General features: G+C 41.2%; 2 protein-coding genes across 3 annotated transcripts; one reads left to right on the forward strand and one right to left on the reverse strand.

Annotated features, from left to right (window-relative positions):
* Positions 1-2,135: 2,135 nt before the first annotated feature.
* On the reverse strand, positions 2,136-4,665 carry LOC110016926 (oxygen-regulated protein 1-like). Its single transcript, XM_020711216.1, has 2 exons — positions 4,569-4,665; positions 2,136-2,909 (listed from the first exon to the last, which is right to left on the reverse strand). Exon 2 carries the CDS (start codon positions 2,902-2,904, stop codon positions 2,167-2,169), a length of 738 nt encoding a protein of 245 aa, XP_020566875.1. The 5' UTR covers positions 2,905-2,909; positions 4,569-4,665; the 3' UTR covers positions 2,136-2,166.
* A 1,439-nt stretch (positions 4,666-6,104) lies between these two features.
* On the forward strand, positions 6,105-20,446 carry tcea1 (transcription elongation factor A1). 2 transcript variants are annotated; one of them, XM_023965113.1, is made up of 10 exons: positions 6,105-6,307; positions 7,874-7,936; positions 8,008-8,113; positions 15,573-15,675; positions 15,765-15,913; positions 15,991-16,047; positions 16,315-16,469; positions 16,547-16,693; positions 16,773-16,844; positions 20,021-20,446. In XM_023965113.1, exons 1-10 carry the CDS (start codon positions 6,233-6,235, stop codon positions 20,027-20,029), a joined length of 936 nt encoding a protein of 311 aa, XP_023820881.1. In that variant the 5' UTR covers positions 6,105-6,232; the 3' UTR covers positions 20,030-20,446. The 2 variants fall into 2 exon arrangements, with proteins under 2 accessions (XP_023820881.1, XP_023820882.1); XM_023965114.1 differs by having other exon boundaries at positions 6,131-6,307; positions 15,768-15,913.
* The last annotated feature ends 1,840 nt before the right edge of the window (positions 20,447-22,286 follow it).

Raw genomic sequence — 22,286 nt, forward strand, 5'->3', positions numbered from 1 at the left:
TCCAGCAGACGAGCTTCATCCAGCTGTGGTTGGGGAGACAGTCAGAAGCGCAAGTTGGTCTCCAAAGGTCTCCATCAAATCAACGCCTTGATTTACCATAAACATTGCTGCTCGAAATTTAAGGCAATGATCTCTTAAGTGAAGAATTGATTGCAAAACTGTTAATTCATATCTATTTCCTAACATTTGAATTGGTTAGTTCAAAAGGGGCCCAAGTCCAAGAGGTTGGTTTTCCAGGAAATGATTTTAATTGCATAGCTTAAAGGGAGGCTACACCAAATGATTTATACTTTACCCAGATTTAGCATCAGTTCATTGCTTACAAATGCTATAATATGAAGCACCTCACTTTTATCATTTCAGAGGACTAGCAAACTAAAGTCTCTGGACTTGGGCCCTTCTTGAATTAAACTGGGGTGCTGCCATATTGGATAACTAGTGCTGCCATCTATGGGAAAAGCTAAACCCATGCAAGAGAGGCCCAAGTCCAGGAATTTTGCACTTAATGCACTTTAAATGTCAAGCATAGTCAATACATTACAACAGACTTGGGACTGTTTTGCACATAATCAGATAGCTTGTCACCTGAGGACCATAGAACATATAATATCTCTATTTTGAAAAAGTTGTGGAATTGGGCCCCTTTTGAACTAACGGATTTATTCGTTTGGTGACATGTTTGGATGATCCAAACATGCCGTTGCCTTAAAAAGCCAGAAGCTTCTAAGAAAGGAAGTCCATTAAGGACACTAACAGAGGTGGCATTAAGAAGCACGATACCCCTGCAGCGGGCAATGCAATAAAGTTTTTCCTACTTTTAAGACAATGAGGAAGATTGTTTTTTAGATTGATTGCTGAAACATTTCATGCTTTAGAGCAGAAGTATGTCAGACATTGATTGTTGTGCACGTTCAGCCCCTTTACGACAGTGTGTCTGTCTTGTATTGGGACCACATCGCTCCAATCTTGGCAACCCTTCACTGGCTGCCTGTGAATTTATGAGTTCAGTTTCTTTTATTTGTTTTTAATTCTTTAAATGATCTTTTATCACCGTAGCTCTCTGATCTTCTCTGTTCCTACATCCCAGTGCCAAAGGTCAGCTGATCAGCTTCTTCTGGAGGTACCGCGGTCCAAGAGGAAGCTCAGAGGGGAACGAATGTTTTCAGCCTGAGGCCAAAAACGCACAACCGCTGACTGTTCAGCAGCCATTCTCACTGTCCATTTAAAAAAGAGCATCTTAGAACTTATTTTTACAGCCAGGTTTTAAGCTTTTATCAGTGTTATTATTATGTCACATATTTTGTATTTTGCCATTTCACTTTTTCATCTTTTAACCTATGAGATGTTGTTTTTATATCCTCATTGGCTGAGCTGCTGCTTCAGGCTCTTCTGCCTCTGCCACTCTTTCCAGAGCTGCTGTGGTGTAAATCCATCAAAAAAACAAACATTTTATTTCTAAATGCAGGTTTTATCTTCATTGAAACCATTTTAATATTTGCTCGCCTGGGTGTGGCAAACAGGTCCATGTAATTTTTAGAAGAATTTGCACAAGTAAAGTCTGGGATTTCCACGGCAACGGAGGTTTATCTCTAAATAACAAATTCTCTATTTGTTCATGAGGAATCCCTCACATCCCCTACATGAGGCCTTCACCAGCAGGAGGAGGACATTCAGCAACAGACTGCTGTCCCAGCGCTGCTCCACAGAAAGACTGAAGAAATCTTTTGTTCCACGTGCCATCAGGCAATGCACCTCTCTGGCAGGGCATCTTAAAAGTAATTTCTTGTAATTTTTCTTTTTTTTTTACCGACAGATTTTTAAATTAGTAATCCATTTATTCCATTTATTTTTTAATCTAAATATATACACACACACATATATATATATTATATATATATTGAGCCCTATAAGAGATGTTGGCCCCCATTTATTTTTTTGACCATTTCTCCCGCTGTAAGTCATCATTTTTTGGCAGGGGGGGGTTGTCATTGACTAAGCCCACAATTCGTTTTCACCAGGTACTAGGTGTGTGCAAATTTTGTTGAGTTTTTGATTTTGTGGCAACAAAGACATAGTGATTTGATTCGATTTGATTCCTTTTTTTAGTGACTCAGAATTGAGGATAATTTGTTGGGACAACCCAACCTGAAAAATATTTATGAGATCTCAAACAGGTGAAGAAGTTAAGTTCTCCCTCTTTGACGTGTCTACCGGCTCCTTCGGTTTGTCACTTACTCTTCTGCCATCGGTAGAGTAGAGCTTCAGGACCGGAAACTGCAGGATCTGGGACAGGTAATCCAGCAGAGTGTCAAATGTTGGAGCTGTTCTTCTCTGCAGCACTATGGTCCGTTTCACACTGGGATCTTTGTTCTTGATGACCACCAGCTTCCTTGGTGTCCTGACTGCCGCTCTCTCTGTGACCTTTGCTGGTCTGCCGCTGTCATTGTTTCCTCTGCCAGGAAGCCCAGACCGCAGACCTTGGCGCCTTCGTCGCTCTGAACTTAGCACTCTGGTGGTGTTCCAAGGAACCTGCCGCCGAGTCACCTCGTCCAGGTTCAGTGGCTTCACCCGTTTCTGATCAGAACACACGTAGGCTCCCCCGTCTTGCAAGTCGTCCAAAGCTTTGACAAGGCGAGTTCCTCGAGGTGTGGTGATGGTCCTAACTCCAAACGGCAGAGGCACTTTCTTGGACAGAGCATCTAACAGAGCATCGAAAGTCTTGAAGGTGCGGGAGGTGATGATCATACGGTGCCCAGTGAATTGGTAGTCCCCGCTTTTGTAGAAGCAGACTCTTTTGGATGCTGAAGCATCATTGACGGGCAGCAGAGGTCGAGAGGGTAGAGTGTGCCCGCTGTCAGACGACCCTCCCTGGGCCGGGGGGTCCTGCACAGGTGTGTTACTCATGGTATCTGGAAAAGTGTAGAGAGTTAGGATTATTACCTCAAAGTATTTTTTTCCCCGTTGTACCCATTGAAGTTTTATGAGAACTGGACTGATGGGCTCTGCCCCGCCGGCATTCCAAACAGGAAGTGGCTCCAAGAAGCCAAAATTCCATAGACTTCTATAGAGAAGTAAACAGCTGTTCCTCAGTCATTCTTTTGGTCAGAATGAGGTTTTTCTTTTTTTTTTTTTGCTGTAGTTCAAGTTGTAAACTCTCCACTTAAATCCTTCAATAAAAGTAGGTGGAGCCTGCTGGCCCCCACTTCCCACGTTCAAAGCAATTGTTTGATAGCCCTTTTCCAACAAGCTCACTCCTGATTGGTGGGAGTGGTTCCCATCATAACAATGACTCTGACCGACTCGGACTGTCTACTTACAACGCTTGGCTCCAACATGGCGGCGTCCGTATAGCCAAAAAATGAATGAATTGACTTGTGTTTGGTTGAAGCCACTATAAACCATCATCTGTGGGGGATATCACACTCAGTTTGTCCAATTCTAACGCACAATCAATGATTATGCTGAAGTTTCCACACTAAACGTTTTTACTGAACTCAGTTGAATCATAACTAAAAAGTGATATAAAGCTTTGGCTACTTATTATTATTGTCCCAACATGATACCTGTGCAGTTTCTATTGAACACTAGTGACATTAGTGATAAATGTATAGTTCAGGTGAAAAATTGAATTGTAAAATCAAACTCAAAAATTGAAATCTCTGCATATTTTCTCACTTGTGTTATTCTTAATATTTTAGATTCAACTGGCTAAATTATTATTAAAACATTACAAAAGCTCATGAGTCTTTTTTCTGTTTTTTTATTTAAGATTGTGTAGATTTGTGCTCACTTGTGACTCTCTTTGAAAGAGATAATTTGAAAGACATCATAGACTGCAGCAGAAACTAAAATTAAAAAACAAAAGTAAACCTTGCTTCAAGAAAAAAAATGTCTTGCAAGAATTTTCTGATCAAGGTTTTTCGATATCAAAATAATCTTTTTTTCTTCAAATAAGAAATTCTTGGTTAGATCGTTTTTCTCAACCTATTGGCAGATTTTTGGTTCCTGTAAGAAAAGCTTTTAAGTATTTTATTACCAATTTCTACAAGACCTAATTTTGCATTGTATATAGGATTGAAAGTGTAATTAAAAGAGGCTGTACGCATAAAACACTACTGACCAATAAACGCAAATAAACTGAGATCTCCCTCTATTATATCAATTTATGGGTTATAAAAATATGGAAACACCTGAGAATATGTACTTGATAATAAAGTGCCGGCAGGAATAAAGGTTTTCTTTGGAAAACTTTGTCAAAAGGCTCTTTTATGAGCTTAAACCTCCAGCTAAAGTGAAAGCTGCATGTAAACAAACACCTGAAGGAACCCAATGCATTCAATGTGCTTAAAGTAAACCAGATACTTTCCTCAAACAGAGAAATTGTGTAATTGCGGAAATAAAATTAGCTGTTTCAGTAAAATCTACCTGCTAATGCTTAGCAGCTATATGTAAATATGGAACTAGGCCTTAAGGACCTTTAAACACAAAAAGTAATTGGAAAAAGGGGGTAAAAATAAATCAGTAAAATAAAAAAAGGGGTGTAAAAAGCACAAACAATGAGTTCTTACCGTAAATCTTGCATTTTTTCCTCGTAAAAGGCCAGGCTAAAACAACGTAAAGGGTGCATCTGTTGCTGCTTGGAGCAGTCCTCAAAGCCTCTCAGCAGCATTGGAGGGCTATTTTGGGACATGCAACATCATGGCTAATTGCTTAATCTTTGCCAACACTTTATGAGCACACAAAGTAAAGCAAAAAGGAAATACGCTGTTACACTGCAAAAAGCTGCTTATAAGGTTTTAATAAATCAGGTTTAAGAGTGAAAAATAAAGAGCGAATGGATAAGCATTAAAGAATTTAAGCTCACAATAGAAAAATATCTCTGTTTCTAAATTAGTTTGAATGTGTGGAGAATGGTTTGAAGTACATTTTGAAATTTAAACATCCTTTTCTTGTTTTTTTTCTGTTCCTGGTGAATGCGACAGGTGTTACTTCGTCTCTGCAAGCGGCCCACGTAATCTGATTTGCAAATTCCTGGCCTGACAGGGATTAGTTAAAAGATTTTACACACTTGCTGACAGCACGGGGCAGAATACGGTCTTAAGAGGGCACTTTTGCCTCACGGTAGGTATGGGTAAGTCTGCAGTTAAACCCAAGTCACATGCACCAGGGCTTCTAACAGTAGAGTCTATCTTTTCCAAGATGGATTTGAACTTTTAACATATTTTTATTGCCTCTACATCTCCAATGCTACATTATGTTATAGCTAATCGAGAGTTATGCATTCCACATCAGAGCTTTTTAACTCACCAAACTTGTAGAACAGCGCCTACACACCTCTTTATGTAAGTAGTCGCTGGTCTATAAGGATCAAGCAAAAATCAACCTTCCCCTCACTGGATAAAAGCTGCTTCAGACTGACACGTGCACACAGTTGGAGTTGAGGATCACAGGATTCAGCTCCAGCTGCCAGATTATACCATGTGCTTAGGGGAAAACGCTCAAGAAAATGTTTGTATGTATAGATGGATGTAACTTTGGCTTCTCTCATTGAAGAAGAGTGAGTTGATGTCACAGCCACACAAAGTGTCCCACAGGGAGCCACAGTCTCATTTTTAGTCGACCCGACCTCGAACCCACAACCCCCCAGCCCCCAAGAGACTCTACTACATCATTCAGCCTCTGAGCTGTTAATACAATCAGCTCTCTGGTGCCCCCCTAAGATAGATTTTTATGCATGTTAAAAGGATAGTTCATATGCAGCGTTTATCATTTTTAAACCATTTAATTGTTTGACATCCAATATAAATACAAAAAGAAACTTTTTCTTTTCATTTAATACATTGATTTTTTTCATTATTGCTTTTTATCAATAATTTAATCACTCAATAATATCAACCAAAACCTATTTTCCAGGAAAATGATAACATTATTTTAAATTATTATTTGCAACTTTATTATTTTTACTAAATATTTTACTATTATTAACTATTGTTACTTATTTTTGTTGTGCTTTTTGCACAGCAATTTAGATAAATCACCAATTCAACAGGTCGATCGTTGGCTCCGTCTCGATTACTTTGCCCTTTGTGCGCATGCGGGCATCGACTACTCAGGTCTGCTACACAGCAGCTGGTTCGGGTCCGCCAAGTTGACGTCGTTCGTGGCGTGGTCTTTGTCACAAATTTGTTTTATTTTGCACCTTATTCTTTTGGATTTTACCGGATCGGGTATCATGAGCAAAAAGGAAGAAGAGGAGATCATCCGAATCGCGAAAAAGATGGATAAAATGGCGCAGAAGAAGAACGGGGTGAGACGACTAAAGAGAGCGAAGCTTACCTGTCTGCTGTTACTTAGCCGACTATGCTAACGTGTAGCTAACAGGTTTCATTTTAGTTTAAACACAAACTCAGTTCAACTCTGTCCTAGCGTAGTTTTGTACACTGGTGTTCATCTTAATCCGTTAAATTGTCGGAGTTTTTAAACTTAGCCGCTAAGGAAACAGTTGGCCTCTCCGTAGTGTTTATTATGCTAACAGTTAGCCACTGACTGAAGTAGCATTTGAACGCCTCCTAGCTTACGAAAACATTGCCCCATGTGGCTATTTTAAACTTAAAGACACGTTTCAATTAAATAACCCAGTTATTGTGTCACCGCGGCGCTGACAGCATTTGACAGCATTTTCCTGAACGCTTTTAGCAAGAAGTTCAGATTTCCAGCAAACTAACTGCAGCAACAGTTTCAGTTTCAAAACATTCAGCAGGAGCCAGGAGCTCCGATCCCAGCTCAAGTGTTTGCTCTCTGAGAGTTAAGATCTGTAACAAACTTTAGCTTCAACGATCACTTACAGTTTGACAATAGAGAAACTAGTACCTGACATGACTGTTTCATTCATTTGTGTTTAAGATAAATGCCGTAAACGTCACATATCTGTCGTGATACCTTTGTTTTTGTCGCAGTTTAAGACTTTTAAAGAATTTGTTCTTTTAGTCATCTTTATTAGAAACATTCAACATTTTTAGATAATCAAGCATCGTTCCAAGCAAGATTAAGGCATGTTCTGTTGTGTTTGCATCAACACATTTAAACATTCTCTACCTCACAGATTAGCTTAGGTTGTTCATTTTTGATGCTGTTTTTTTATGTCTTTCTTCTACCTTGTTAATAGATATTTATCACAATATATATTGTTTATTCCTCTCAGTAGTTGTTTAACTCTATTGCATCTATAACTCCAACCATGAAGTCTTGTATTTGCGGCAGTTTCTATCAATATTAGTCACTTGAACACTTTTTTAAAAACTTTACTTTATTTATATTTTTATATTTCTCTCTCCTCCCTCAAAAACTATACAAATATAATATTTTTTCTGTTTAGGCGATTAGAAAAACAAATTTAAGTCTTGTTTTTATGATGACTTTACATTGGGATTTTTATTTATTTATTTATTTATTTTTCTATTGTATAAATGTCTTTTATATGCATCACATAAAAATAATTTGTGTTTTTTTTTTAAATATAAAGCAGCAAATTTAATTAACACGTTCACTTAGAAAAATCTCTCAATTAGAAAAAATCTTCATGGAATTTGCTGCTTGAATGGGATTTAATCTGAAGATGTGTGTATTAGTGTGAGTGATGCATATGTTTTACTTCTAATTGGTCATCTTTTAATTGACACTAACTTTTTTATCAGAAGAAATAACTGTTTACATCTGTGCTGTCAGTGCTTTATATCTTCAGACGTTTTTATTCGTCAGCTGAGGACTAATAGCTAAAAATCTCACTCATGTAGAAAAGGATCTTTCAAATCTGGTCATATGAAAACAAAAAATTTGATTCTGGATTTGAACTATTTTCCTGTTTCTTCTTCAGGCGGGTGCCTTGGATCTATTGAAGGAGCTGCGTAACATCCCCATGAGTCTGGAACTGCTGCAGGTACATCTGCTCTTTCACTGCCAGTTAAGGAGTCAGACGGCGTTCTTCTGACCTCTGACCCCTGTCCACAGTCCACCAGAATTGGCATGTCCGTCAACGCCATCCGCAAGCAGAGCACAGACGAGGAGGTGACCTCCCTCGCCAAGTCCTTGATCAAGTCCTGGAAAAAGCTTTTGGGTAAATTATTATTCTTTATGATACTTGGACATAGAAAAATACAATTAAAAACTTATATAGCAATACAGAGTATACAACTACAGATAAAGATGGCTGTGACTAGGATGACAAAAACAACACACAAAAAGAGACAAAAAAGTAGGATTTCCATCAGTCTTTTACTACGGAGCCCGTGTCCTGACATCAAAAAATTAAAATATATCTTGTTCCCACAAGATAATATTGCGTTCCCTCGAAATGATTAACTCGTGCGAACAAAAAATTATTTACAACGGACTTTTAGGGCCACCAAAAAAAAGTAAAATTAGGAGATTTTAAGTCGTAAATTTATGAGAAAAAACTTGTAAATTTACGAGATTTTAGTGGAAGTGACCATACAGAGCAGCAGGTGAACGCCGCGCAGCAGCAGAGCAGACCGACTAAACTCAACTGAACAGGTGAGCTGAATGTTTATTGATAACGTGGCAAATGTTTAGAAGCTCATTTGTTTGATTTACGACTTATTAATGTTTTATTTATTGATTGGCGGCTTGCAGAATCTCTGCAACCCGATGAAGCCGTCGGTATTTCTGCAGATGTCCACTTCAATCCTTTCTTCCACCAAAGACCAGATCTCTACGTTTGTGTGACGCCTCCGTCTGAGGAGGAGGAGCACTTTCTGGCATTTTCTAAGTTCTAATGCTAATATAACAGACTATTTTCATTCCTCTTCATTGTTTTATGAGGGCTCCAGACTAACTTTTTTCACTAGGAGCACAGTGGCCCCTAACTGAAAATTTTAGAGGCACAACCAGAAAATTTAGGGGCGCATACCGTAAATCAACATTCTAACCAAATCTACTAATTTCCACTGTATTACTAATAAATACTTTAATAATAGATGCAGAAATTACAATGTGCTGTTTGAGATTCAGTGTCACATTTTATTCTGCACTTTTGAAGATGCACCAAGAAGGTAAACTGACAAAAGCATCGCTGTCATGACAGTACAAATAGTTAAGAAAACGGATGGAAATTTATCTTTGTGACACCAAATAGGTGCAGCCAAGATGCACAACAAGCGTGTTTGAGATCACCCAGGTGAACTCAACGCTGCGCAGATCACCTGGTGTGTGACCTATATTTTTGTTTTTGCTCCAATATTAACTGTCAATCATCACAAAAATATCGCGAGAAAGGGGTGGGAGCAAGGGGCAAACCTACCCGGACACAGCTGGAAACTGAACTGACTGAAAGCTGCCCTACAGACTACAATACAATGCATTATGGGACATGTGTCTTGATGGTTTTTGTAGTGGAGTGAGTAATTAAAATAATTTAAAATACCAATTCATTAAAAAAGGCTACATACATCACAAAACATTAAAATAATCATAAAATCTATAATAACACATATAATACTAAGGGGGAGAAGAATATTAAAACTAAATTGAATGTTAAGGACAACTCCATCTTCCTGTTCTCCTTCAGTCTTGCTGCAGATTCGCTTTCATCTCACCCCCCCCCCCCCCCCCCCCCCCCCCCCCGCCTGGTGTCCCCAACGATCCAGGCGAGCCGCCGGTTCATCTCAAACACGTCTATCGTTGCATTTTCCCCACGTATTTTCAGTGTGTCTAAAACTAATGTTGTTGTTGCTCGCACGTATTTAAAGTTCAAGCCCCGTTAGCTGTCACGCATGTAGGTGTGGGACATTTATTCTCCTCAGCTGACCCGACTCCCGCGGGACGGTGTGCTGCCGTAACAACCGTGCATAACCGTTTGATGCGCCGCCGTAACCAAAACCTAAATCTTCCTCCGGTTCTGTGCGTCTCAGAGAAAAGTTCAGCACGGACTGCATGTATTTAGAAAATTACGAGCGAATTCCCCCTTCCTCATATAACCTCATAATAGGGTGAGGGGGTGGGGGGCTTAGCCTGCGATGAGCCTTGGGGGGGGGGGTTTACTAGGCAGTGACCCCCCTCCTGTGGTTGCCGTATGGAGTGGGCCCCCCCTCTTTCGGTTTTATTTGCACCTTAGACATGTAGGGCCCTTGGTAGGGGGGGTGCTTGGACATCACTGCCAGCAAGCAGCGGATGTCCTCCTAGCACCCTACCCGCCAATTTTAACCGCACCTTAGACATTTAGGGCCCCTTGGTGGGGAGGGTGAGGGGACGTCACTGTGAGTAATCAGGAGACGTCCCCTTAGTGCCCTACCCGCCAATTTTAACCGCACCCCCCTTAGTACACACACCCCTCCCCCCTCAATATATACATCCCAACATAAACACACACACATGCACACACACACTCTCTCAAACACACATACACGCACACACATTTTGCAAGGAAGGTGGGACCTAGGACCATCTGTCCCCTGCCTCTTCCCTGGTGGGGGGTACGGGCCCCTTTGCAACGGCGGCTGTGTCCCCGGGGTGCCGGCTTCCTGGGCCCGGCGGTGCTCTCTCCGCGCGGTGGGGGGGTTCACATTACATCTGAGCCGGGGGTGTTCGTGTCCCTGGGGGGTGGGTTCTGGTCCTTGCTCCTGAGTGCTGGGCCCCGCCAAATTTCCAACTGTGGCCGAGCCTGGTCGGGCCATATTTACAACACCCCTTGTGGGCCCTCTTTTTTCCCTGGGGTTCCCCCCTTCTGGGCGGGGGCGGCGGGCCCCTGCCTCGCTCCTCCCTGGACCAACCGTGGGCCGGGCGGATGGCTGCCTGGAGTGCGGAGTGGGTCTCCCTTGGGGGGTCCTGGCTCGTACCTGGGGTTGGGGCGGGGGGATGCCCGGAACTCCTGGGTGGTGGTGGGGTGCTCGTCTGGGGCTGTGGGCGTCCTTCTCCGGTGGGGCCCTGCGTTGGGTTCTCCCGGCGCGGCGGGGGGGCTGCTCTCCTGGTTGGGCTGGGGCGGCGCCCTCTTTCCCTCCGTGCCTCCCTGCTCTCTGGCTCTGGGGGCCTTGCGGCGGCCCTGCTGGCCCTGGCCTGGGTGGCGGGCTTGGTCGCCCGGGGGGCGGTTGTTCCCTGCCGGTTCCCGTGTGGCGTTGGGGGGATTCCGGCTGCCGCTGCTGGTGCGGTGGGGGTCTTGGGGTGGGGATGGCTGGGCACTCTCCCTCCTTCTTTTCACGTTCCACCATCCATTTTAGAAGAACATAAACACTCACCTGAGCACAGGTGTTAGCTCAACAGACTGAATGACTGAAATATTTCACACTAGTTGGTTTTAAGGCATAAGTATGCGTGTGAACACTATCTGTTTTGTGTACATGTCGACAGGTGGACATTTTTGCAACTAACAGGTGTGTTTATAACATTTGAGTGTGTGTGTGGACAGGCTCCGCCCTTTTTTTGTTTGTTTTTTTTTTCATTTGAACCTTACCATAATGATTAACAACCAGTAAACTTGCTGCTTTATGCTGCTTCATGGTCTTATCCCCCTTCCCCTCCTATTATCACCCCCTACCCCCCCTCTCTCTAACGTCCCTCTCTCTTCTTCCCCTCTTTCCTTTTCCGTCCGGTCCAACACCAAAGATTTTCAGACATGTTTGAAACTAATAAAGTTTGGCCTCAATTACAAAAGGGGTTTATTCAGACATACCTTTGGTTTGTCTGAAGATTAATAACCCCTCTTGTTAAAGTAAAATATGTCCAACCCAAGAGGCCCTCAGCTCTCATCTGTCTGCCTAGCTGTTGGACAGGACAAGTTAAAAAAAAAAAAAAAAAAGAAAGAAAATTACGAGCGAATAAATTTGTTCTAAAGGAAAGTAAGGAACTCCTTAATGTGGTCCGGGGAGGGAGGGGGCTGTCAGGTTTCCTGCTTTCAAACCCTGTCATTGTCACGCCCCCCAAGAGTCATATACCCCACTGTGATTGGTTGGTCAGCTCCGCGCACGACAATGAAACAGTGTCATTCATACAAACTGGCGGGCTGCAGTAACATTAAACCTTCATATTAAGGCGGGGACCGCAAAATATCGTCTTGGGGGCCGCAAATAGCCCGCGGGCCGCGAGTTTGAGACCCCTGCTGTACACTCTGGCACTGGTACACTAGCCGCAGGTCGGAAGAACGAATCAATAGTTCGCTTACCCATAGCTCAGACGCACATATCAGGTTGTGATGATATTTGTCTCCGTTTCCTTCCCACAGATGTTTACGCGCACTCGATTATCTCTAGGCCCCTCCCCCTACACGCATTTTAGCCACTCACAGTGGCTTTCCCTATTCTTCTCACACGCAGTGGCCGCCTCACACACAGGCATCACGCGAGAGTGTACGTGCTCGCGTTTCATGAATAGGTGCGTGAGTGTGTGTCTCTGCCTGCGTGCGTGTGCGCTCGCATATCATTGATTATTTCATTGATCATTGACGTGCCCCTTCCACGTTTAATGTATAAAAAAATACGGAGGGTGGGGGAGGCAAATTTACTGGTAGCACATGAGCGACTGGATGTAAAATTCAAATTCACACTCTCAAATTTTGGTCGCAAAATTCGCACTCTGGATCCCTGTTTATGCTGAAACGGGACGTTTCGTCTGTAGGAGGGGGCGTATGTAACACAGTTTACTTCCGCATTGGTGTTGGGATGACAGGTTCATGACGTAAGGTGACAAATGAACTTCAGGTTATGTGAATGAAAAGGAGAATAAAGGCTGCAGCAGCGGTCCTCTACACCCAAACGTGTCTCTGAGCTCCTTATTTTACAGATGAAACTCCGCTTTACCGACACCGAACCCTGGAAGGCCGGCTCCACGTACAATAATCTGATTTTGAGTCGCCAAAAGGTTCAGAATCTCTTTGTTTTTAAACTTATCCGGAAATAAAGCTTCACAAAAGGCTCCATATATTTCATCTTCAAGCTGGGCTCCGATAAACGGAAAACTTTAGTGTTTTTTCCTCGTTGATCTATGACTTTTTTCTCGTAAATTTACGAGATTTTAAGTCATAAATTAATGAGATATAAACTCGTAAATTTATTCGTTTTATCTCGTACATTTACGAGATAAAAACCCGTAAATGTACGACTTAAAATCTCGCAATTTAACAGTTATGACCTTCTTTCTTGTAAATTTACGACTTAAAAGTCGTAATTTAAAAAAAAAAAACGTTTTGGGTAAACTGGCCCTAAAACTCCAAGTCATTCATAAACACGGATATGCTCTCCGTTCAATCTCTGTTCCGTCTCAATGAATATAAGAGAAATATCATAAGATTTATGATACCTAGGCTTGCTGCTTTGCCATACGATTCACCGGACATAGCTCCCAGCTCCGCCGTGGGGCTCTTTTGCTTGTCATGCCGGCATTCGGGCAGCTGGCTGGCCGGTAGACAGACATTTCTGTCTGTGTGTGTCTCATTACATTGCATTGAAGACACAGAGGATGTTTAGAGATCAGATTGATTTATTTTAAAAAGCACAAAAGCATCAGGAGCAAAAGCCTGTCTGCAGTCTTTCCATCCATTCGTTAATTCAGTTTTTTCCACCAGATTTTCTGTTGAATTGGTTTAAATTCGTTTAATAATTGTTTAATAAACATTAAACAATTTGATTTTTGTTTAGCATTTCAGCATTTTAAATGCTGCAGCAGTGATTAAGCAAAAGTGTTTCTTCTGCTTTTATAATTCCAATTCTGTAGATGTTGCTCAGAATTGGTTGTTTTGTGGAGTCTGTTTTGCGCACAGAGCTCATATGGGATTTATTGGTGTTGGTGATGCGGTTCACACGGAGCTCCTCGTGGGCACCGTGGGGGGGCAGATCCATAATTGGATTCCTGGTTTCCAGCTCATGCCAGCAGTTGCTGGAAAAATGCCGTCTGTGTCTGTCTGCTGTAACAGTCAGAAAAGAGGTGGCGACTGTATATGTGAACTGGACTGAGTGGCCCCTCCCCCTTGGCGTTCCAAACAGGAAGTGGCTCCAAGACGCCAAAATCCCATAGACTTCTGTAGATAAATAAACAGCTGTTACTGTCGTTCTATTGGTCAGAAGAACCGTTCTGGATCTGATACCTTTTTTTTTTTTTGTAACCTTGTTGATAATCCTCTTTTATTCATTTCTTTTTTTTTTTTATTTCAAGTTATAAACTGACCTACCAGATACCTAAATAAAAGTAGGTGGAGCCTGCTGGCCTCCACATCAAAAACATTTGGCAGATTTTATTTAGTCTGCTTTCAAATGGTAGGGGTGTGGCCTTCCAACAAGCTCACTCCTGATTGGCTAGAAGGATTGTGAGAAACCTCGACTCAAACCACTGTCTGTATTTAAAGGTAAACTTTAGCATTTTTTTTAAACTTCAGAAATGCCAGGGGAGCATACATATTACATGCATTTCACATAAAAACATTCAGGTTTCTACAACTTTCATACAAACATACAGCTTTCTGGTTAAGACTTTAGAGATGTTACTGAGATACATTTCAAACTGTTTGATTAACACAGGGAAAAAATAGAAGATGAAGAAAATTTGCATTTATGATTATAACATTTGCCAAATAAAATAATAAGATTAATTATGAGATTTTTATTTGAGTCCAAGTTTTTATTATGAAATGCAAAACTTATATATTCACACTTCAGAGTAAAGTTGGGGTGAATATGATTTCTAATAAATTGTAAACACTTTTTCCAAAAAATTCTAATTTCAGTACAATTCCAAAAAAGATGGTTAATTGTTTCTGGATGTTCTTTTTGCCAAATGATCAATTGTTTTAATGTATCTTAGCATGAATTGATTGGTGGGGTCAATTTTGTGAATTATTTTAAAAGAAACATCTTTCATTTTGTTATTAATCATACATTTTTGGGTCACACTCCAGCCTTTCCTCCAAATACTGTCGGGAAGAAAAGGTCTCCAGTAGTTTTTGGAACATGGTACAGAAATGACATCCCTTTGAAACAACACATGGATTATTTTTGTTGTTCTTGTGGGTCGGGGTAAAACACATTTTTCCTGTGGTGGTGTCATTTTTTCATTGAGAATCGGACCACGTGAGTGTGACATCATCCATAGGAAAACCGTTTTTACATTGGAGCCACATGTTTTCAGTAAGCAGTGATTTGTCCGACTTGTTTGGAGTTTCTATGGCAATTTGACGGATAATTATGGCAATAAATTCTGTCTTTGCCCGTTTTTGAAATTGTTCATGACTGAATAGTGTTTTAACTATTTTTCATATGGCTTCTTCCCTCTAAGGACTGATGTGAATAATTACAAATAAAAAAGTTTAAACTTGGCATTAAAGCTGCAACCAGACAGCAAAAATGGTTCAGCAGTCCCTCATTTGATTCAAAAAAGAAAATAACTATTATTTAAAAATGTAAGTGTGTTAAACTAACTTTTGTAGGTATTTTTTTTTTTTTTTTTTTTTTTTTTGTTTTTTGGTCAACTTTAATAACCAGAGTCAATATCAACACTTTAAGTTTACAGGTTCTGTATGAAAAGTGTTCCTCTGTTTGTTTTTGTTGATTTTTCTCTCTCCACTTCTGTAAATTCAGATGAACCTGGAGGTGGAGACAAAGCTTCAGAGGAGAAGAGGAAGGAGCAGACCACCCCGGTGGTTTCTCCATCGCAGGGAAGCCCCGAGGCCAAAGAAGAGAGGTAGCACGGAGCCGCCGTTGACCCCCCCCCCCCGGGGTTCAGCCCTGTTTAGGATAAAAGCTCATGGAATTGTCTGGTCATTTCAACAGCAGCTCCAGCAGTAACTTCAGCAGTCGGAGCGACACCACTGAAGTGGCGCCCAACTCGCTAATCCACAACTTCCCTCGCGCCCCGAGCACCTCCGACTCCATCAGGCTCAAGTGCAGAGAGATGCTGGCCAATGCTCTGCAGACTGGAGGTCATCCAGTTCTCCTCTGTCGGCTCCAGCTCTGCTTTCGTTCGTGTGTCTTCAACTCTTTGTTCTTTCTCTTACAGAGGATTACATTGCTATCGGTGCTGACTGTGAGGAGCTGGGAGCGCAGATCGAAGAATATATCCTTCACATTTGAAAGATTAGAATCTGAAGGTTCACGCCAAACAAAGATGGAGACGATTATCGCTGAACACGATGCTCCCTTTTGGTCGCTTGAGAAAGAAAACCAGAGGTTTTCCAAAAAGGCTCTTTATTTTTAAATCAATAAAACAAACAGAAACGACGTAACTCGGCATGGTTAGGACTTTATACAACAAACGCCTGATGTGATTCATTTCCTCATGATAAATGTCAAAACAATCTTTTTTTTCTTGACCCGTCGCCACGCATCTTTCAAGAGTTCAAAAACACAGACATGAAATACAAGAACCGCGTGCGGAGCCGGATCTCGAACCTGAAGGACATGAAGAACCCAAACCTAAGGAGGACCGTTCTCTGCGGGAGCGTGTCTCCGGAGCGGATGGCCAAGATGACCGCCGAGGTGCGTGGACCCCCGTCCTCACGTCCCGCCAACGTTTTTGCTCCGAGAGCTCGCGTTGTTTCGACGTTTGTCTGTAGGAAATGGCCAGCGACGAGTTAAAGGAAATGAGGAAGAACTTGACCAAAGAAGCCGTCAGGGACCACCAGATGGCGACCACCGGGGGCACTCAGACCGACTTATTCACCTGCGGCAAGTGCAAGGGGAAGTGCTGCACCTACACACAGGTGAGAACTGCTGAGGCCATCGAGGGACCGCGCTGAAGTCCAAGAATGACGTCTTTGTGTTCTGTGTGCTTGCTCAAAGGTTCAAACTCGCAGCGCTGACGAGCCAATGACCACATTCGTCTTCTGCAATCAGTGTGGAAATAGATGGAAGGTATGTTTCTGCTGAGTCAGCCTTTAGCTTTTATTTCATTATCGCTAAAACAATTTGTCTTTCAGTAACTTTTTCATGGAAAAATACGACCCTGTTAAAAAAAACAAGTAAAAAAAGCTCATTTCTCAGGCTACGTTATCTGCACCACTGCAGGGCTTAATGCTCAATTACGATTTTATGAAAAATTACGATTTTCTTTTTTTTTTTTGCAAGGCCGTTCACATTTCCAATTAAATCTGAACTTTTGTGATCTGTGACCGTGAAATGACCCAGAATGGACCCACATGCGCAGAAGAGTACTCAACGGGGTAGTAGCTAACGTTAACAATGGACGTCAACAACAGTGTTGTCAACAGCGGAGCTCTTTTTGCATCATTACATTTATTTTCACAAAGGAGCCAGCACAATTACAATCTTCTCATTTTAAGAAGTAAATAAAAAAGGAGGATAGCGAGGTTTTTGGCCATGGCGTTTTGTGGGGCAGTGTTAGCCAAGTCGGTACAGAGAAACCTGTGGGTGCGGAGTCGCAGCCTGGAGCGGTGGGATACTGATGTGAGGAGCCAGGATCGTCTGTAGCCACGCTCGGCCATTTTGCTGGAAATGTTTTCAAGAACCGCCCGGTTGTTGCGATAAGAGCCCTGGAGTTTGGCCTGAATAGAGCGGTCACCCCAAATATGAATCCAATCGGAGACCTCGCTTCCCTTTTACTGACTGGTCTCAGCAGCATCGTCCGCCATGGTTGATGTTTATGTTCTCGTTCCCGCCTAATTCAAAGCAGAATGATGACGTTTGTAGCGTATCGATGGCGTACAGGTCGGATTCGTGTGGCCTGGCCGTTCAGACGAAGGTCACGTTTGAGAATATTGGATACGTATCGGATTCAGGACCACATACCCAAGTGGTCTGGGTCGCATTTGAAAAGATGGGATCTGTGTTGTTCAGACTGTCATGAAAAGATCAGATACAGGTCGCATAGGGGCAAAAAGATCGAAATAGGGTCGTTTCAACCTGCAGTGTGAATGTAGCCTCTGTTACACAGAATGGTTCAGTCCATTTTGGGTTTAAGGATATAGTTTTTTTTAGAAAAACATCATACAGCTCTTAGACAAAATAATTTCAGTGTTTCAGTCGGAAAAGACGGATCAAAAATCGGATTCACTAATTTCATTCAGATTCGCTGTTTCCTTTAGACATTATAGTTCAGCTGTAGCTGACTTTAAACGTCTATTATTGGGATTGTTTAAACATCGATTCTTTACATTTATAAACTGTTTTTGTTTTGTTTTTTAGGCAAAAAACTTTTTACGTTTGTTTAAATGTAAGAATTCACAACTTAAAGGGCCTACATGCTGCTTTTCTTAAGCCTTTAGATCAAACTATACCCATGTATGTGATTATATGTCATCTTTGGCACACTAAAGAACCATTCTTTTCCTACCTGGAAGTAATACGACTCGATCTCAGGCTCCGCCTCTCGCTCCTAGTGGGCGTTGCCCATTTCATGCCCATACTATCCACTTTGATCAGGTTAACTAAGCAGATGTCTGTGAAGTTGCGATCGGACGGAAAGTCGATAAACTAACCATTACTGACGAGTCGGCTCTTCTTTGGTGAGGCTGAACAAACTGCCTGAAACTTCTTTTTTGCCGCTCAGAAGACGTTGTCTTGTGCAAAAGGCGAGCCGCCGCTGGTTCCAAACACCGCTTTGGGGTTGTTGTCTTATGCAAGGATTAAATATTATGATACACTTAAAAGTTTAAAAAAGTTGTTTTTGTATGGTATAGGCCCTTTAAATAATAAAAAGTCTGGCAATCAAAAGTAAAATCAAGCTGATAAGCAGTGACATGAAAAATATTTTCCTCTGATGTCTTATTTCTGTGTCATTTAAATAGAATTCCTCAAAAAATTCATGTAAATATTAGAAAAATATACAAGTATAACAAAAATGTCTTTATACTATTAAGGGCAAAAATATGGCGTCACTCATTTGCCGAATTATAAACCTGCTAAATATGAACATTTTACGTCGACTATTTACGATTCCACTGTGTTCTGATGATGACAACTCGGAGGATTTATAGCAAAATAAACGCATTTATAAAATGCATCGTGGTCTATATTCGCTAATATGGTGAACATCGATGCACGCTCGTTTTTGCAGAGACTTCTGGGAAATTTCCAGAACACTGGATTGATTTTGGCATTGTAGGCTGTGTCCGAATTCCCGCCCTAACTACTAAAAAACCAGATATTATAAAAGCAATTCGGACATTATGCTCATTATTTATTTATTTTTTTTAAATGGCAGGTATGACGTCATTGATTTCTCGCCGTTAAAATGTAATTAATATGAACGCTTTACGACGATTATTTATGAATCCACTGTCTTCTGATGATAAAAACATTGATGATTTATTAAAAAAATGCATTTAAATTAGGTCTGCACAATATACCGCAAATTTATCGTTATCGCAATATCAAGCTGTGCAATATGCATATCGCAAAAGACAGCAAATTTGCAATAAATGGTTACCTTAGATGTGGCCAAGCAATCTTATAGCATGTAGTATGGATTGAAAAAAATCCCTTTCTGCATTTGACCAATCAGATGGACCCCTTCACGTTGTTAACTAATCGGATGGCGCCCTATTATGTTGTATGTTCGCCTCCTACGTCAACAAGGGTCATTTGTAGTATAATTTTGAAGCTGTTGTAATGGAATGGGAATAATATTTTTGGTTGTTTTGCTAATTGTTTATATACCGCAAATTATATCGTTATCGCAATATTAATCACTGATATCGCATATCGCGAGTTTTCTTCATATCGTGCAGCCCTAATTTAAATACATTTTTTTGGCAAAAATTGTTCTGACGCAATGCATTGTGGTCTATATTCGGTGATCTAGTGAGCATCGGTGCACACTGCCTTTTTGCAGAGACTTCTGGGAAATTTTCTAGGACACTGGATTTCGGAATAGTAGATTCAGACACCCTCTGTAGTTTACTAAGTGCACCAAGCATCGAGGGACGAAGCCAAATGCTCAAAACCCAACTTTTTTAAGAAACAAGAAGCTGGAAAAACCCTCTTTCCTTTCCTTTTTTTTTTTGACTCTCTTTTACTGCAGTTCATGGTTCATTCTTAATTCCTTCATGTGTTGTTTTTGTGCGTTCCAGTTCTGCTGAAGCTGCTGGCTCCACCCACAACTCGCTGCAAAGTAGCATAATTCCTGGACCAGGTTCTGTCTATCTGCAAGAGACCAGAGCTTAGTTTTCGTAGTCGGTGGTACCTGCAGTGCCATACAGAGATGGTTACCATTGGAGGGAAAAACCATGTTTATAGATGGAGCTTACCGTCACTCCTCCAAATCCCTTTACCATTGTTATTCGTTGTTTCTCGCTGTCATATATATATGTATATATATATATATATACACACATATATATATATATATATATGACACCAGTCTTGTCTCATACTCTTTTATCATCTTTTGTATATTTAGTTTTAACATTTTTAACCATGTTTTTTTTTGGCTTTTCTGGCTGAGCAATGTGTTTTATTTAATTCCCCCAATAAAGTGATATCCATTTGATTAACAAGTGCTTTTAATGGCCTTTCTTTTAGGAGAAGCCTCAATGTAAATGTGGAACATTGTGAGAATAATGCCAGGAAGGCCCTGAGAGAGAAAAAACATTGAGTGTGTGGGAGGATACATTTGTAATTGGTGGAATATTCATCACATCAAAGCGAATGCGGATGTATGCATATTAATCTGTCTGGAGACGGGGAGACGGCGCTGGTTGGATCCTGGAAGATGCTCGATTGTTCCCCCATTCCCTGGAGCCGTTTTAATTGCCAGGTGCAGCGGCTTTGTGCCGCCGAGCCGCTGGCTGTGCTGGTTCACCTCAGTCTGAGCAGAACCCAGAGGACGTCCAGCAGGAGGAAACCCGTCCAAGAGGTCCAGACGTCTGAACCCAAACAGCAAATGTGTATTTTTTTCTAAATCCTTGAATAAATCCTGGTTTTCTAAGTAAAAACGCATTTTCCCAGCATTCATTTCACATATTAAAGGAGAAAAAAAATAGCTTTGATTTTTTTTCCTGTTTGAGCTATAATCTTATAAAATTATTATTACTATTTTTCTTTTTCAGATTACAAAATGATATCCAAAAGATAATCTGTTGGCTTGTTAGAATAAAAAGATTTTTGTATTGAGAAGCTTTATTTGTGGCGGCAAACCATCCGCCCTAAAAACCACGATGACCTGACAACCTGTGTAAACACGGGTCAACAAGTTTAGTGTAAAGATAATAAACAAAAAGGAATTTAGACGATAAGAATGGGAGGTTGAGAAAATTCTGGTTCAAACTTATTTTTTGCAACAAACGCTTTGGGTTTTAATAAACTTTTTTGAAGTTTTTGTCAACTACAGCTCCTCGAGGTAAATGAGGATTTTTATCTTAGGTCAACTGTCCAGAGTTATGAGAAAGAGGCGTGTCCAAGCAGGTGGAAATGGGTGGAGGAGAGTTTCAGGTGTCATCAAAAAGGAGAGAAAAGGTGTAGACGGCTGTGGAGAGAGCAGCCATGTTGGCTTAGAGAGACAGGAAGTAACAGATGAAGATGCTGAGGTTCTCTTTGGGACCAGGATGGATCAGGAATGAATCCATCAGATGATGGTGGATGTTCTGGAGATAAACGCAGGGAAGCAGATGGGGACGGTTTGAGAGGAGGAGGAGGAGGAGCAGTGATGTTGGTGAGGAGGTCACTGTCATCAATCTGTTTACTGGTTGCATTTCTGCTTTTTTTCTATTTGTTATTTTACCTCAAATGTGTGTTTGTTTGTTTTTTTACACAGCTCTTGCATCGGGATCTAACATTCAATCAGAACAGATTCCAATTTACGAAGCGGACCTTGAATGTTTCAAACCAGCTGATGTGGTCAAGTCTCTGTTTTCCGGTTGACCGAACCCACTTTTACTTTGGTTTGACCCTGAAACAACATTGAAGGGAAATGGAAATTCACAAAAGACATGAAATTCGTTACAGAGTTTCCTTATTAAAAAACCTCAGAACTGCTTTGTTAAAAAGACCAACGCCGCATATGTACACAAGATCCCTTATTCAGAAAAAAATACAGTATTACCATTGATAAAGTATTTGAAACACGTTTGGTTTTCATACTAATTATCATTATTTTAGAATGGTAACTGATTGTCAGTTCATTTCTTAAGGATAAAAATCAAATCTGGTTTTATGGGGAAGACAAAACTGCTGGTTCAGTTTCTGTTCAGAGAAAATGTTGACGAAGCTTCCAAAAAGGAAGAACTAAAACATCTATAGAGCTGCTGGATGGACTTTTGGTTTCAGAGCAAACAGTAAACCCAAACTGAGCAGAGAGGAAAGAGTACATTAAAGGGGAGGCTCATGTAAAAAAAATAA

This window comes from Oryzias latipes, chromosome 17, assembly GCF_002234675.1.
Source record: "Oryzias latipes chromosome 17, ASM223467v1".
NCBI classification, from domain to species: Eukaryota; Metazoa; Chordata; class Actinopteri; order Beloniformes; family Adrianichthyidae; genus Oryzias; species Oryzias latipes.